Below are 14,783 nucleotides of genomic sequence, written 5' to 3'. Positions count from 1 at the left end.
AGCCTATTAAACCTGTTGATTCAATCATAACTAAGCGTATTAAAAAACTGGTCTGTCCTCTGCAGGTGACACTTGGAAGCCTATTCGCAACACACTTTGTCTAATGAGCACAGATGTTTCCCTTGCCCAGAATATGTCTCTACGACAAATGTGCCACCTATGAAGTAAGATTTCTAATGGCTGACACAATGTTGGTCCAATCTGTACCAAGGGGAAAGGGTGCATGGCCTTGCTGAAATGGACTGTTTACATTGTGATTATCCACTGCTTTTGTATTGTCCATTCCAGGAACTTCAAGCAGACTGAGGTATCTCACTGGAATGCGCCACTCCTTCGCCTTCTCTTTTTCTCACTCCCCTCATCTGCATTTTGCCATGCTTCTGGCTGTGTTTTAACTCCAACTCTTATACGTTACACTCTCGCAGACAGCATTGTTCTCTTAAAAACAAAACACCCATGAGAGAGAAAAAGAAAGTGCACAAATGTTATTGGAACACTGAAACTAATCTCAAATCTGCTTCCTCTTCTAGTTCTTTTTGATTGAAGCTTTTCTGCGCTTCGGTCCCACCCTCTGTCATTCATTAGCTTTGGAGTTAATATCCTGAATGTCTGTAATCACGTGTGACTCAGGACAGACTCTTATCTACACCGGATTGCCGCTGCGTCAGAAAAGCATAAGTGGAAGTACAATCTCAGGGAAGTACCGAAATGCTGCCCAGAAAACCCAAAGAATAAAGAGAGGACATTCTCTGGTATGTTTATTCTGTGTCTCCTATATACAGTACATATTATAGCAGTACTTTATATACAAAGTACAGATCACGTCTTTGTGCTTTAGCCCGTACAATTGGAAGCAGTGCTTGAGATTCATACACCTGATCAACACTCAAACCTCTTTAAAACTTTCAGATCTGGCCTACCTCCACAATCATGACTCACTGAAAACTTTTTTCCACTTCACAGTGTGGGCAAGCTTATCCGTTACCTGCAGCGGGATTATTATAATGAAATCTGGTACGCTTTAAGTAAGCAAAAAAATAAAATAAAAAAATAACAAGGTGAAACAGACTGTGATTCACAATGGGCATTCTGTGCGCATTAAATATGGCATTTGAAGCATTTCCTTTCAGCTCCAGCTTGAGTAAAATAAGGACTAAGGGTATCTTCTCTTCCCCTGCTCTTCCTTTCCCAGAGTCCCTGAAGGGAAGCCCCTCGACACTGGCCAATGGACAGAAACAAAAAGTCGAAGAGACGGCCAGCTACAAAACACAGCTGAACAAGATTCCCACGATACACCTCCACAAAAACACTAGAGGAAGTGATTTCACAAAGTCTATAAGGATGGTCAAAACCAGTAAGAGGACATGCTTTCAAAGAGGAGTTTCAGAGAAACTGGCAAAAAATTTTATCTGTTTCAGGAGTAGAGAAAAAAGAGATATGCCAGACTGAAACTCACTGAAGAATTTACACATTGTTTTTTGTTTTGTTTTGTTATCAAGAATTGCCACCCTGTCATGGTGTGGAGTTGCCATTAAGGCTGTCTCAGTGTTTTCTCGCCTCAGCTCTATAATATCTTAAATCAACATTATGAATCCCACAGCTGCATCGGCTACGCAGGAAGGGGAAACCTGCACAGATGACTCGGATCCCAGTGCATGACACATCTTCCACTCCTCTGCTCATTTGTTTCTAGAAATGTTTTTAAGAAACAGGAAGAAACCAATTACATAAGTTACAGCGAATGCTTCCTGATTAAAGCAGAGCTGTGTAATTTTGGTTTGTTGGCTAAAAGCTGGCATAAGCCTAAAGGATTCCACCATCTCCCTTTCAAACCTCCCAAACCCCATGAAAGGCTGTGGCTCTTTGTGCATGCAGCACTAAGCTATTAAGCATTAAAGAAGTATCTACAGAAAAACGGAACAAATAGCTAATATAGTTATAGATATTAGTTTGTGGAGGTATTAGTTTTTACAAATTGTCAGCTTCACATAAAGTTTCAGCCGCCATTGTGTTAGAGTGAAATTCTTACTGGGTGAAGTTTGTGTGTTTGTAGAGAAAATGCGTGTGTATAAAAATTTTAAATGAAAAGGAAAATCCAGAAACATGAAAGCAGCAGGCCATGCAAGATGAAAAGTGCTGTATGTGTAGAGGAATTACTGTATAATTCATGGTACTTCAGTTGTTTCCACTGTGGTCCTGGTGAAAATTAAGGAGTACTTTGGATGAAGGAAAAAATGGCCAAACTGTACTGAACACAATTTCTGAACCACCCATATTTTCAGCAGAAGAGCAGAAATTTGTGCTCATCCTTAGAGCTGAGCACTACCTGGATGCCAGCGTTTTTCCAGTGTGAGAGGAACCCAGAGAACCAGGAGGAGACCCGTGTGCAGATAAAGAAGAACATGAAAATGTCAGTAAGTAGGCAATGCAAAACAAAAACTTCCATTCTAATAGCCAACTAATATATTCCAGAAAATACACTTTAATACTGTTAAGAAAATTGTTTTACCATCCATCGGGTGCCAGAACAATACAGTAGCTTTAATTTATTTATTTAAAGCTACTCTATTGTCCTGGCACAACAATTCTCTTAACAGTAGTAAAGTGATTTCAAACAAGTGTGTGCGTTTGTTAAAATGTATTGAACATTTTAAACGAATAAAACTAACCCATAGCTATATAGAGGCTTTAGAATAGACCTGCGTTGTCTTATCCCAGTTTGGCGCTTCTGTCGAATATGACGTAATGGAGTAGGGCTGCAGAGAAACACGAGGTCACTAATGTCTTTACCAGAGTCCCAATCTTTAGGGAGGCTAGTGATGTTAATGGCAAGAGACATTCCTCCCCTCAAAGAGAACGATTTTTACAGTTTACATTTCATACCATCATTCCCAGATTTTTCCCCCTCAAAAAAGAGCAGAGCAGAGCAGAGGAGAGGAGAGGAGACCATGTTCTAATTCTGAAACCATTTCTTTAAAGTCTAAGTAAATAACAGAATTAATAGGATTCAGACAGAGAGTACATGTTGTGAAATTGTGTGCAATATACTATTGTCCTTTTGTCTCCTCTATCTAGCTGATATATGAACACTATAGCCTGTGGCGAGGGGAGACGATAAGCTGTGTAATGTACACATTTGCATCATAACAGCAAATAATACTGGAATCGAGTTGCTAGTCGCTACATAAAAGTGGCTTTGACTTGCTGGATGGATGCACTAGAATAACTCTATTTACATTGTGATCATTCAGTTATAATAAACAAGGCATCTTGTTAAACAAGTCGGTTAAGTTTGGAACAACATACAGTGCTCATACAGCGTCATTGCTGTACTGTCTCAGATCAAGCATATACATTTCATATCATCACCTGCTTACCTTCTCCCTATTTTGTAACATTTAATAGACATTTAAAAGTCGCCTAACTTATCTATGGTCTCACAGATGGCGGCTACACAAACCATATGGCAATGAAAGCAGGCTGTGTCATTTACCACAGAGCTGCACCTACGCTATCAGTCTTTTTGGAGATTATTTGGGGATTATGTGTATTGCTTCAGGTGAAGGACGAGATGTGTTGTTTCACTGCTGGATGACTGGCATGATTTTGAAATACGTCTAATATATTATCATCCCACTCCGGTTTCCTCCCCGGTCCAAAGACATGCATGGTAGGTTGATTGGCATCTCTGGAAAATTGTCCCTAGTGTGTGATTGCGTGAGTGAATGAGTGTGTGTGCCCTGCGATGGGTTGGCACTCCGTCCAGGGTGTATCCTGCCTTGATGCCCGATGACGCCTGAGATAGGCACAGGCTCCCAGTGACCCGAGGTAGTTCGGATAAGCGGTAGAAGATGAATGAATGAATGAATGAATGAATATTATCATCCCAGGAGCTAGTTACGCGAGAGCAAACACAATCCGCCAGCGGCATGCGCAACGAGAGAGCCGACCTAAAACAATCATGACTTTTGCTTTTCTCCCTAATAAAAATCTATCTATTGTGATAACGGATAGAGAAAGCTAACTGGCTACAATTAGATATCGATTTTAAGTTTTTTTGTGTGCATATTGTGTTAGCTTATATGTTTCCTTATAGGAGCTGGTGAGGTGTGTCAGCTCATATCTATGTGAGAGATGAGACCAGGCTGAGACAGAGCCATTCACACTGTGAGTGGAGAACACAGGAGGCCTGTAGTACAAGCCGCCTGACTCAGAGAGAAGGAGCTCTGCACGGCTAGCATTAGACTAAACAATACCAGCCAGACGGACAGACGAATGAATGGAAGACGAATGGAAGTATATCTTACAGTTTTAAGAAGCCTCACTGTATGTGTTACAAGTGTAATAAAATGAGGATTTGGACTGAGGCATCGATTTAAAAGGCAACAACTGAATAAACCAGTGCAACAATCTCTAATTACAACTAATCACAATATATCGTATATAGTAAATGTGGTGTAGTCATTAGATTCTGTAAATAAATGATTTTCTAAATGAAAAACAAACCCTTGATTTTCAGCGATTCCTGATTACAGGTTAAATTTGTTTGTTTGTTATATAATGCACATAACAATTAGAAATAAACTGTAAAAAAACAAATATTTATTTATTTGCAAAAACTAACCATTTACAGCAAATCATTGAAATGATGTTTCTCTCAAATAGAAGACATTTAAAGAAAAGGATATGAGAAAACATTGTTCACACTATTTGCTATTGATTGTGCTGCTGATTTAGTGAACACGTTTTTCTCAACAGAGGAAATGAGGAGGCGGCGTGCATCCAAAATCTTGTAATGTTGGCTATGTCATGAGATTTACTACAAACTTTTTTCTTTTCTTGTTTAAACATTCAACATGTTAACAAATACAGTTTAACCACAAGGAACAACATTATCACTTATAGCACATACTCAGAACTTCCATGTCAGTCCTGTTGCCTTGGGGGACAGCGCAGTGATCATTGTTTCACACGCCATCAAAAATAATCAAAGTAAAACTTCTGACCTTTATATGACACTGTATATATACACACACATATTTGCTTTAAATAAATAAAAACAGATAAATAAAATACATCTGTGTGTTAAATCTAAAACACTGATCCAACAGTTTCCTGATACTGATACACACGTCACTCCTTTGTGTTAGCTGCCTAGCTTACTGATCAAAAAAATAACACGAGAGCGTCAATTCCACCACATCATCTCGTCGTCATCCCCTGAGGTGAAAAACGCTGAAATTCCACCCGGAAAATTACCGCTTTTGATGTAATGTAGCTTTATATTTTACACAAGTCTGTTCATCTGGCATTTTGACATTTCAAATCTGTACTCAAGCATGCAGTTTTGTGGAATCGCACAGATTATAAAAACTCTTTAGCAAGTTAAGTTGGATGTTTTCTTTTATATTTTAGAAATATATGCCTGTCTTTTTTTTTTTTCAAGCACTCCTGATATAGTCCACTGAAATATAACGATTTAAACAGTATAGTCTTGTTCCAAGCTAAAATAAATATCAGGCTGGTAAAAAAAACCTGCACGATTGAATATATTAGGTTAAAGATAAATGTAATCTAAGGAAGATGGGGAAAAGAGACCAAGACAAAGGTAATGTAAGGCAAGGGATTTTCAGACACCTTGGGTTTATGAGCACATATGCTGGCAGCAGGAAATCTACCTCAGCATCTGCAGAACATTACAAAGACGAGACTCAAACAGAACGAGGCCTTGAAGGCCTCACTCCTAAAATGAGAGAATTCGTCTGTGCTCGGTAAATGTCTACAAACGTTATGGCTTTCGGCTAGACTTGTGGTGCAAAGGCAGACAGACTTGACACAGCTGGTACTGGACTGCGGTGCAGTTATGAGGCTGCATTCATGAAGGGGCTCCGAAGTGCAGATGCGGGACTGCATTCCCTCATCGTATTCCAGGGCATGCGGTCTGCTTAAATGCACCACGGCTTCAGGAACAAGGCTGCTTTATACCGGCCCAAGAAGAGATGAATGAAAAAAGGGCTCTTTGTGATAGTACCACTGCAACAGCAAAAACGCCTCTTATTCACAAAGCTTTGCAAAATGAAGGCATCCAGAGTCACATGCGTTTCCATACAGCAGAAGAGGGAGACGTGTGTGGAAGAATTCGCTTAGCCAGCAATTCAAGGACATCAAGAACCAAAATTAGAAACAAGTACGGAAAAGGTTAGGGGGGAAAAAACTCCGTATTCACACTAAACAAATATTTTTCATGCAAGCTATGCTTAGTCCAAGAGCTAGATCCCAAATCATGTGAAATACACATTTCATGTCTAACACACATTTATCAAAAAATTATACCACTGTTCTAGATTCATTGTTAAGACAGTTATTTTGGTTGTGCTTGTTGAACCTTTGTATCTAAAGAGAAAAATGTTAAATGGTTTTTTAAGCATAGAAAATAAACAAACCGACTCTATAGTACTTCAGTTTATAACTGCACAACTGCACGTCTGATCAGCCGGATACTAACTGGAACCATCTCTATGATAAACTAAGACATGTATACGGGGGAGGGGGAAAAAATTCACAAAATGTGGTCTAAACATAGCAATTAAATTACACTTTCAAATACATGGAGCATATGTCTGTCACTCGAGAAATATGAACAAAACACCAATTTATACTGCTATTTGCACAGCTGTGCTTTACACGATCAAATTGCTGAGTGCCACTTTTACACAATAAGGGGGAAAAGAAAAAACCTCTTACAGTCAATTATTACATGGCTGATGCTTAAAAGTGAGCAAAACTTTGCGGTTATTATTCAGATTGCTACAGCTGATGCCTGCTGTTCACCACAAAACGTGCAAATCTGTGCTTCAAAGTCACTAACAGATCTCCGGGCAGCTCAACCTGCTTTTCACTTGCCTGTGCTGACCTCTGCTAATGATTCTTGTTCAGAAAGTGCGTGTGTGAAGATTTCGGTCACTGTTACCCCTCTCTACATCTGGCCTTCACGGCGCTTCACAGAGGTTCGAAAGCAAGCGTCTTGCCCTTTGTGCTCCCCACAGAGCAGCTGAACCAACAGGAAATCCAGTCTCACTACATTAATTTGTGGAACCATTTCAATCATTTAAGAGCCCTCGGTTGGAAAAGAAAAACGTTTACAAATGACGTGCAATTATGGTGCTTTTTCCTCCCTCTGCATGCTTCAGTTTTTGCTTTCGCTGCTGTTTAAACAGAACGTGGAACTGTTTGGTCAAATGCACTTGTGAAATTTGGCAGCCGAGTCAGCTCAACACAGTTAATGGGTGTTTTTACTACACACACTGTGTCAACACCGACATGGCCAAAATCATTCCATACTTGAATGCCATTAGCAAAACGGTGATCTGATATTCCTTAAAAAAAAAAAGGATAACAAACTCTACATGAGAAAGTTGAAAAACTCAGTTAGTTTTCATATTAGAATTTTGGTAGAAATGTGCCTTAAACGTGAAATCAATTATCTATGAACTGGTCTGAATACAACGGATAACTGGTCAATGAAAAAATTATGAAACCTGACTGTCAGTAAACCGTCCGATTAAAAATCACATCAAAAACAGGTGACTAGCAAAGAAAATTTTTTTTACAGAAAAAATAGTTTAAAAAAATTGTTTCAACATCATTATTCTTCGACTCTGTAATTTTTACACAGAAAAGGGAAAAAAGGTCATGTCCCCATTCTTAGAAAGGAGTCACATTATGTAAGAGCTGAGATTTGCAACACAACTGATGAATGAATGTTGCTGCGATAAATTTAGTAAGCAGCATTTTTTCTTAACGTTTATGCTTTGTGCAAGACCACACACTGATTTCCGTTGCACATCATTAACAGTGATACAAACGTACATGTTTAATGTAAAAGGGGGAATAAATAATGTTAATGTACACGTTAAAAGCAATAGACTTCCATTTATTTTAATACATTTTATTACAATTCATTATTTTTAAGATCATATCCATACGAAAGTTAAAGAGTTAAAGCTAACATTTTTTTCTTATGCAGCATTTTTCATGTGCAACACTGTTCATACATCCTCAGAATCAGAGAACCATTTGTACGAAACAAACAAGAAATCAGATCCAAATAAAAGTACCAATGCAGTCAAGACATTTTTACTATGTGCAAATTGCCCGTTCTGCTTCCGATCAATGTCCCACATCCTCCTTACTAAAACAAATAAATAAAAGAAAGTTTTATTATAGCATTTTTATTATATTTTGGTATTTATTATAAAAACGTGGCAGCACTGATGTCACTTTATAGCTCCAGGATCCAGGTTGGATCCCGAGTTTGGGTTACCGCCTGCACAGAGTTTCACATTTCATCCTCGGGTCCTTGTAGGTTTCCTGGACAAAATTTTTTTAGGTGGACTGGCTACATTACTCATGAGTATGTGTGTGTGTCCCATACAGGGTGTATCCCTTCCTCAGACCCAGTGTTCCGGTGATAGGCTTCAAGTCCACAGAATAAACCGATAAATAAAATACTTAAAAATGTATGAATACATTTATCACAATTCAGGCTTGCCTACATGCCCCCTTGTCCTCTAATTTATATCAGATATATCAAAACAGCCGGCTCTCGTCTCCCTTTCCTAGTCAAAACACCAGGCTCTCAGTCAACACAAGAAAACCAAAACTCAGCTTGTATCTTATGAGAAACCAGTGTTTAGACTGCAGGAGAGATGAGATCAGAGAAGCAAAGATCTGATTAGACACAAATAATAATAATAAAAGAATTACAATTATAGGCGTCTAAAAACAGTCGAGGATGGTTTTCAACTAATAAATAAATCACAGCGTTGTTTTATTTTAACCATAGATCCATTTTAAACACCCAAATCAGCCAAAAGGTGAAGAAATGTATGAGCTTTGCTTTACCATTACAAGCTATTCTTTTTTTTAAACAGGTTTAGAGCAATCCAGCTAACATTTACTCAAGCTGTGAACCATTCCAGACAAAGAGAGGAAACAGGTTCAGGTTATTAAATTATTAACCATTTTCAGGTTGTAACAGATTTAAAATAACCAAGCAGCAGACTGTTTTAAATAAATAGTACCACCATGTTAGCTATCAAGCTAACCAAACGGTGCAGAGTTTATTCCAACTTAAGTTAGCACACTCGTAAAAGCATATTGTAATGAACTCTATAAACAATTTAGTCGCAAGGAAAGGAAAAGAAACTAAATCGTGCGGAAATACAAACGGTCACTGCAACCGTTTCCATCCGCTTAAACACACAGCTAGCTAAGTGCAGGCTAGCTAACATGAGCTATGAGTTAGCATCATTACTGCACACAAGCCGCAGGTCACAAACTGAACTAACAAAAAGCACGTAAACTGGAAATTGTACAAACTTCACACAGACAACAAATGCACACGGTGTAACGAACGAGTCGCATGATAAAAAAATAAGAAAACGCCACGGAGGCAGTTAAGATTTGTTAGTGTTTGGTAGCAAGCTAACCGTTTAGCTAAGCTGTTTGTTCTATATAAAGTACAAACTTACCTGTTAAACGCAACTTAACAGGTCCATTTCTCCTTCCTCCTTGATTAGACATCTCCTTTACCTTTCCAGCTTGGGCGCAGAAATTCCGTTTAAATTAGAAAGCACTGCCAGTTTTACCCCCCGTCCCTCTTTCTGGTATGCTAAGCTACGCTAAGCTATGCTAAGCTAGTCAGCTACTTTCAGTTAATTGAGAATAATGGAGTCCCGACGCAGTGTCCCGGATGTGCGCAGATCTGCCATGTCCACAGTTCGCTCTCCTAACGATAATTCCTCAACGTGTTTCGCCTCCAGTTTGCATTTCGTATCTTTTAAACTAAGCTACAGCGCACAGGACGAAACGTTCTTCTCTAAAGTCTGTAAATGAAGGTTGACGCCGCCGTCTTTATCTTCCGCACTGCAGAGTGAGCGTGTGGAAAGTTGCACTGCTTTGATGGAGCTCGTCCTCTTAGCTGGCAAATCTTCAGCTCCGCCGTGACGTCACCAGGCCCCTCCTTTCTGATGTGGAACAGTCTTTCCCCAACTTCGAGAATCCAGCACCAACCCCACACTCCCTTAATCCCCGAGAATCCAGCACCAACCCCACACTCCCTTAATCCCCGAGAATCCAGCACCAACCCCACACTCCCTTAATCCCCAAGAATCCAGCACCAACCCCACACTCCCTTAGTCCCCAAGAATCCAGCACCAACCCCACACTCCCTTAATCCCCAAGAATCCAGCACCAACCCCTGAATCCAGCACCAACCCCACACTCCCTTAATCCCCGAGAATCCAGCACCAACCCCACACTCCCTTAATCCCCGAGAATCCAGCACCAACCCCACACTCCCTTAATCCCCGAGAATCAAAGCACTAACCCCACTCAAAAAAAGAAAACCAAAACAAACTAAATGGTTTCACTTCCTTTATTTACAAAGTAATAAAATTTGAGACAGTTCCATATGTACAGTTTCATAGAACAGATCAGAAAGGAATGAAAAAGACAAAAACACAGAACAGTAGTTAAAGGGGGATTTAGAAAATTTAGAAGTTGAAAGTGCCTTGGTTTTCATTTATCTGGAATGCATAGCCATCGGCGGTGGCTTCAGGGGCCACACATTCATCTTCTTCCTCCTAAAAAAAAAAAACATTATTAGTCTGAAGCATCATTTAAAGACTAGACATGCTACAATTGCTAATATTAGTGAATACACAGGGGGATAACTTGCAAATTAAAATAATGGTGCTATTAATCTAGTCTGAAGAGAGCAATGCAGCCATGCTTTAGTCTGTCCAGCTCTCTTAACTAATCTGTACACTGCTCAGACAGAATAGGTTCTGTGCAAAGTCCAACATCAGCACAATCGTACCAGTTAGGGACCACTTTTCCTTAACGTTTGAGCTTGGTTGAACGTTCTCTGAAATGCCATTGTAGCTGCCACTGAACACAACCCACCATCTTCCCCAGGAACAACATCACAAATTTTTCCATTATAAAAACATTTTGGCTTTCAACATGGACTTTTCCTTTAATGAAGATCTGAAGCATTAGGAACAAAAAGGCTCTCCAAGACGAACCACTTTAATGGACTCACCTCACCAGAGAAGTATTTCTCAATAATATTTAGGGAAGCCTTGTACACCATTTCATTCTCATGAGTCTGCAGGGCTTCAATTTTATCCAAACCACCACATTCTTCAATCATCAGACACAGCTTATCAGTCTCGCCAATCTTCTCTGCAGCCTGGTGGTTAAAGCATGAGGAATTAGTGCACTTTTTTTTTTGTAGTAATAAGTCACATTCATAAGTGGAACATACCAGAAAGATGTTGGTGAGTGCATCCAAAATGACCAGAATAGTCTTGCTGTCCTTAGCAGCAAGTAAATTGAGCAGTGGCTCCATGATATTAGCCTGAACAAGGTAGATAACTTGCTCTATGGTGCCTCCACTGGTGTAGTTGGTCACTGCCCAAACTGCCTCCTTCTGTGTCTTGTAGTCTCCCTATACAGGGCAAGATGAACATTAAGGGCAGGATTTCTCAGTTGCTTTTTTTTTAAATTTACATATACACTTTTTTTTTTAAGGTTAGTTAGGGTGTTTGCATAACATGTTAATCCTTCTGACATTCTGCCAGCTCATCAAACTTTAACATACCCGTCTGAGCACTTCCACCAGGCAGGGGACCAGGCCAGCGTTGATGACCTCCTGGATCTGCGTGTCCTTGCCAGCAGTGATATTAGACAGGGTCCAGGCAGTTTCCTTCTGAATGTTATTCTTTTGGTGTCGCAAAAGGTTTCCAAACAAGGGCAGGGCCCCAGAATCCAGCACAGCCTGAGTCTGCTCATCTGTGCCAGTTACGATGTTACCAATGGAGCGCAAGGCTGGAGTCTGTGGAAGGCAAATGCTTGGATTAACAGTTGCACTTCTGGTGAAATTGTATTGGGGGGCTGTTAAAATATCCCTCTTTGACATGCAATGCATTAGAAATGCGTTTTTTTTTTTATTTTTTTTATAAATATACGTCACAATCAAGGAAGAATCTGATGTGGTCCTTGTAAATATGTGAGTAATTACCACAGACACACTACTGCAACTTAATGCACTCATTCTGTTATGAATTGAATTACAGCCAATATCATCTGCACAAGAACAGAATTCAACAGCACAAACAGGTTAAAAAACCTAAACTACAAAAGAAATTTAACGGTATAAAAAGATAAGCAAATTCCTCACTGGACTACAGAACAGCTAAGATGAACTGTGAGCAACAACCTATACACAGTTTACCTACCACAATAGAAAGCTCTCCAGAGCCAAGCAGCTGCACCAGTCGAGGAACGAGTCCAGTGTGGACCACCACATCAATCCTTTCATTAGGACCGTCTGTCAGGTATGAAATGGCCCAGCACGTGTCTGCCAGCACCTCCTTATCGTCAAAGTGTAGCAGACGGATGAGAGTTGGCAGGATCTGCTTAATTGCCTCGAGGGGTGGTGCGGGGTTCTTATTGCGGCACAGGTTAGACAAAGTCCAGGTGATGTTTCTCAGATATCCAGACTTCAATGAGAAAAGAGAACAGAAATATTGTACAGGTATTACTGGAGTATTAACACCACCTAGCGGTGGGAAGCCATCACTACAGTTGTGGTTGGGGTCAAGAAGAATAGGTACAATATGCAGCCATGTAGAATGCTAATCCTGAGTATTCTGGCACTACTAAAACATACAAGCAACACAAAACATTGCATCTAGGATTCTTCAAATGGTTAGCAAGTTTATCATTTATTATTTAACTTACAGGAAATACAGAAAGGTCAGGCACAGCAAGCAGACTCAAAAGTGGGGCAATGGCACCGTGCTTGATGACCTTATCTCTATATCCAGAGCCGTCACCTTAACAGAGAAGACAAAAGATTTAAAGTACACACACAAAAAAAAAAGTCTGGAAAAAAAAGTTTTGCAAATCTGCAATGACTCACCAGCAATATTCCCCAGGGCCCAGACAGCCTGCTCACTAATATGAGAATGAGGTGATGTGATGAGACCAATAAAAGCTGGAATGGCCCCACCTTCCACCACAGCTGTGGTCTGATCAGATGTCCCAGACGCAATGTTAGTCAGGGCCCAGGCAGCTTCAAATTGAATAGGTGGGGACTGAGACATGCCCAGGAAGCTTACAAACTTAGGGATCAGGCCTGCACTGATGATTCGATCAATGGGTGGATGCCTCTCCCTAGACAGCAGCTTCCTAAAAATGTACAAAAGATACAATTACAAAAGCCAAAAGAGACAAAAGGAGAGGGAGAAAAATAAAGCTTCCCCCCCCACAAATTACTTCACCTTGCAGCTTGTGTTGCCTGCACTTGAGTTTCAAGAATGTTGCTGTTAACCCCATTAACAATCTCCTCCACCGTCCAGTGCTGAGCCTGTCATGAGAAACATGAGTTTTACAAATCTCTACCCTCTATGGCTGTTAACTGGAGGTTATAACAGCATCACAATAAAAAAATAAATAAATAAATATTTTTGGGAGTGTGTGTTTTTTTTTGTTGGGACTCTGAAGCATTTATTTACAGTGGAGGAAGTTTTACTCTACAATTATCAGTTATGATAATTATTGATTTATTAAAACGCTCTTGATGGAAAAAAAAAATCATTCACTAATCAATTAATTCAAATGTAAGTTTCCATTTATTTAAAAAAAAAAAAAAATACAAAAATAAATAAAAAAAAAAAACACCCCAAGCTAAAGTAAGATTGCACAATTATATAGTTTAAAAAATAAGATTAAAAAAAAAAAAAAAGGACACAAATGCTTTTATTAAAAAAAAAGATAATCAAAATCCACTATCCAGAACGCTGATTATTCAAACCCTCACTAGGAGCAAAGCATCATGGGAAAAATACTCAAACTGATAAACTAAGCACATGTTAATAGCTTTAACGTGTTAATAAAGAAACAACCTGAATTTTTTATTTCTCACCTGGCAGTTCTGACTTTTCTCCTGAAGAGGAGACGTGGCTTCATCCGGCAGCGTGCTCACGTTCCTCCTTTTCAGAATCTGATCATCTTTCTTAGCTTTTCTGAGCTCAACGTTTACTTCAATTCTCCTTCGTCTCAACTCCTAAGTAATAAAAAGGCATAAATATAATAATAATAATAATAATAATAATAATAATAATAATAATAAACAACGACTAAAACACCACTGATAAATAGCACAAAGGCTGGAGTCAGATGTTCAAGTTCAAACTTACAGCTACATCCTTTCCTTTGTTTTTAAACTGATTTAAACGCTGACTGTTCTCGTTAGCAGCAGACATTGTAGTGGGATTTTAGGAAGATAAACTTGGAAACCTGAAAAAAAATAATAATTAAAAAAAGAAATTGAACTAAATTATCACATTAAAATAAAAACATGCTTTCTTACAGAAAAAACAAGTCGTTTATAGAGAAGGAAAAAGCATTCTATTACATGCACAAAACTAAGAAAAAAATTATTACTTTTATATAATAATAATAACAATCAGGCACATTTAAAACATTTAACACTCCTTACCGTGTTTCTTCAGCGGAAATGTGCACTAAGGAGCAGCAGTACAGACCTTTAAATTGCCCGGCGGAGCGCTCTGATTGGTCAGTTTGAGCAAAAGCAACGCACGATTGGACTGGTTTAAAAAATCACAGGTCACACAGGGGCGTGGCTTCCGCGCAAATCACGTTTATTATCGCGAGATTATGTCTCGGGTTTGACTTTGAAAAGGCTGGTA

The 14,783-nt window shown here is 39.3% G+C and overlaps 2 protein-coding genes and 1 long non-coding RNA gene across 4 annotated transcripts in view; 1 reads left to right on the top strand and 2 right to left on the bottom strand.

The window, feature by feature from the left end:
- Window positions 1–10,037, bottom strand: part of smurf2 (SMAD specific E3 ubiquitin protein ligase 2) — a 38,396-nt gene extending 28,359 nt beyond the window's left edge. Inside the window, exon 1 of the mRNA XM_060893331.1 lies at window positions 9,534–10,037. Coding sequence (XP_060749314.1) covers window positions 9,534–9,585 — 52 coding nt within the window. The 5' untranslated portion in view covers window positions 9,586–10,037. The remainder of the gene's footprint in view (window positions 1–9,533) is intronic.
- Window positions 668–5,013, top strand: LOC132861741 (uncharacterized). The gene is made up of 3 exons (XR_009649958.1): window positions 668–752; window positions 1,193–2,410; window positions 4,097–5,013. It is a non-coding gene; the product is annotated as an uncharacterized LOC132861741 (long non-coding RNA).
- Window positions 10,038–10,424: 387 nt separating the features above from the next.
- On the bottom strand, window positions 10,425–14,597 carry kpna2 (karyopherin alpha 2 (RAG cohort 1, importin alpha 1)). 2 transcript variants are annotated; one of them, XM_060893332.1, is made up of 11 exons: window positions 14,573–14,597; window positions 14,271–14,370; window positions 13,997–14,137; window positions 13,353–13,438; window positions 12,992–13,260; window positions 12,811–12,905; window positions 12,306–12,569; window positions 11,669–11,902; window positions 11,333–11,515; window positions 11,108–11,257; window positions 10,425–10,646 (listed from the first exon to the last, which is right to left on the bottom strand). In XM_060893332.1, the coding sequence occupies exons 2-11, from the start codon at window positions 14,334–14,336 to the stop codon at window positions 10,557–10,559; spliced, it is 1,578 nt and encodes a 525-aa protein (XP_060749315.1). In that variant the 5' UTR covers window positions 14,337–14,370; window positions 14,573–14,597; the 3' UTR covers window positions 10,425–10,556. The 2 variants fall into 2 exon arrangements, with proteins under 2 accessions (XP_060749315.1, XP_060749316.1); XM_060893333.1 differs by lacking the exon at window positions 14,573–14,597 and having other exon boundaries at window positions 14,271–14,382.
- Window positions 14,598–14,783: the final 186 nt, after the last annotated feature.

Source organism: Tachysurus vachellii, chromosome 18, assembly GCF_030014155.1.
Source record: "Tachysurus vachellii isolate PV-2020 chromosome 18, HZAU_Pvac_v1, whole genome shotgun sequence".
Taxonomy (NCBI): domain Eukaryota; kingdom Metazoa; phylum Chordata; class Actinopteri; order Siluriformes; family Bagridae; genus Tachysurus; species Tachysurus vachellii.
Note: the sequence above shows the minus strand (reverse complement) of the source record. Positions and strands in the feature narration are given on the sequence as shown.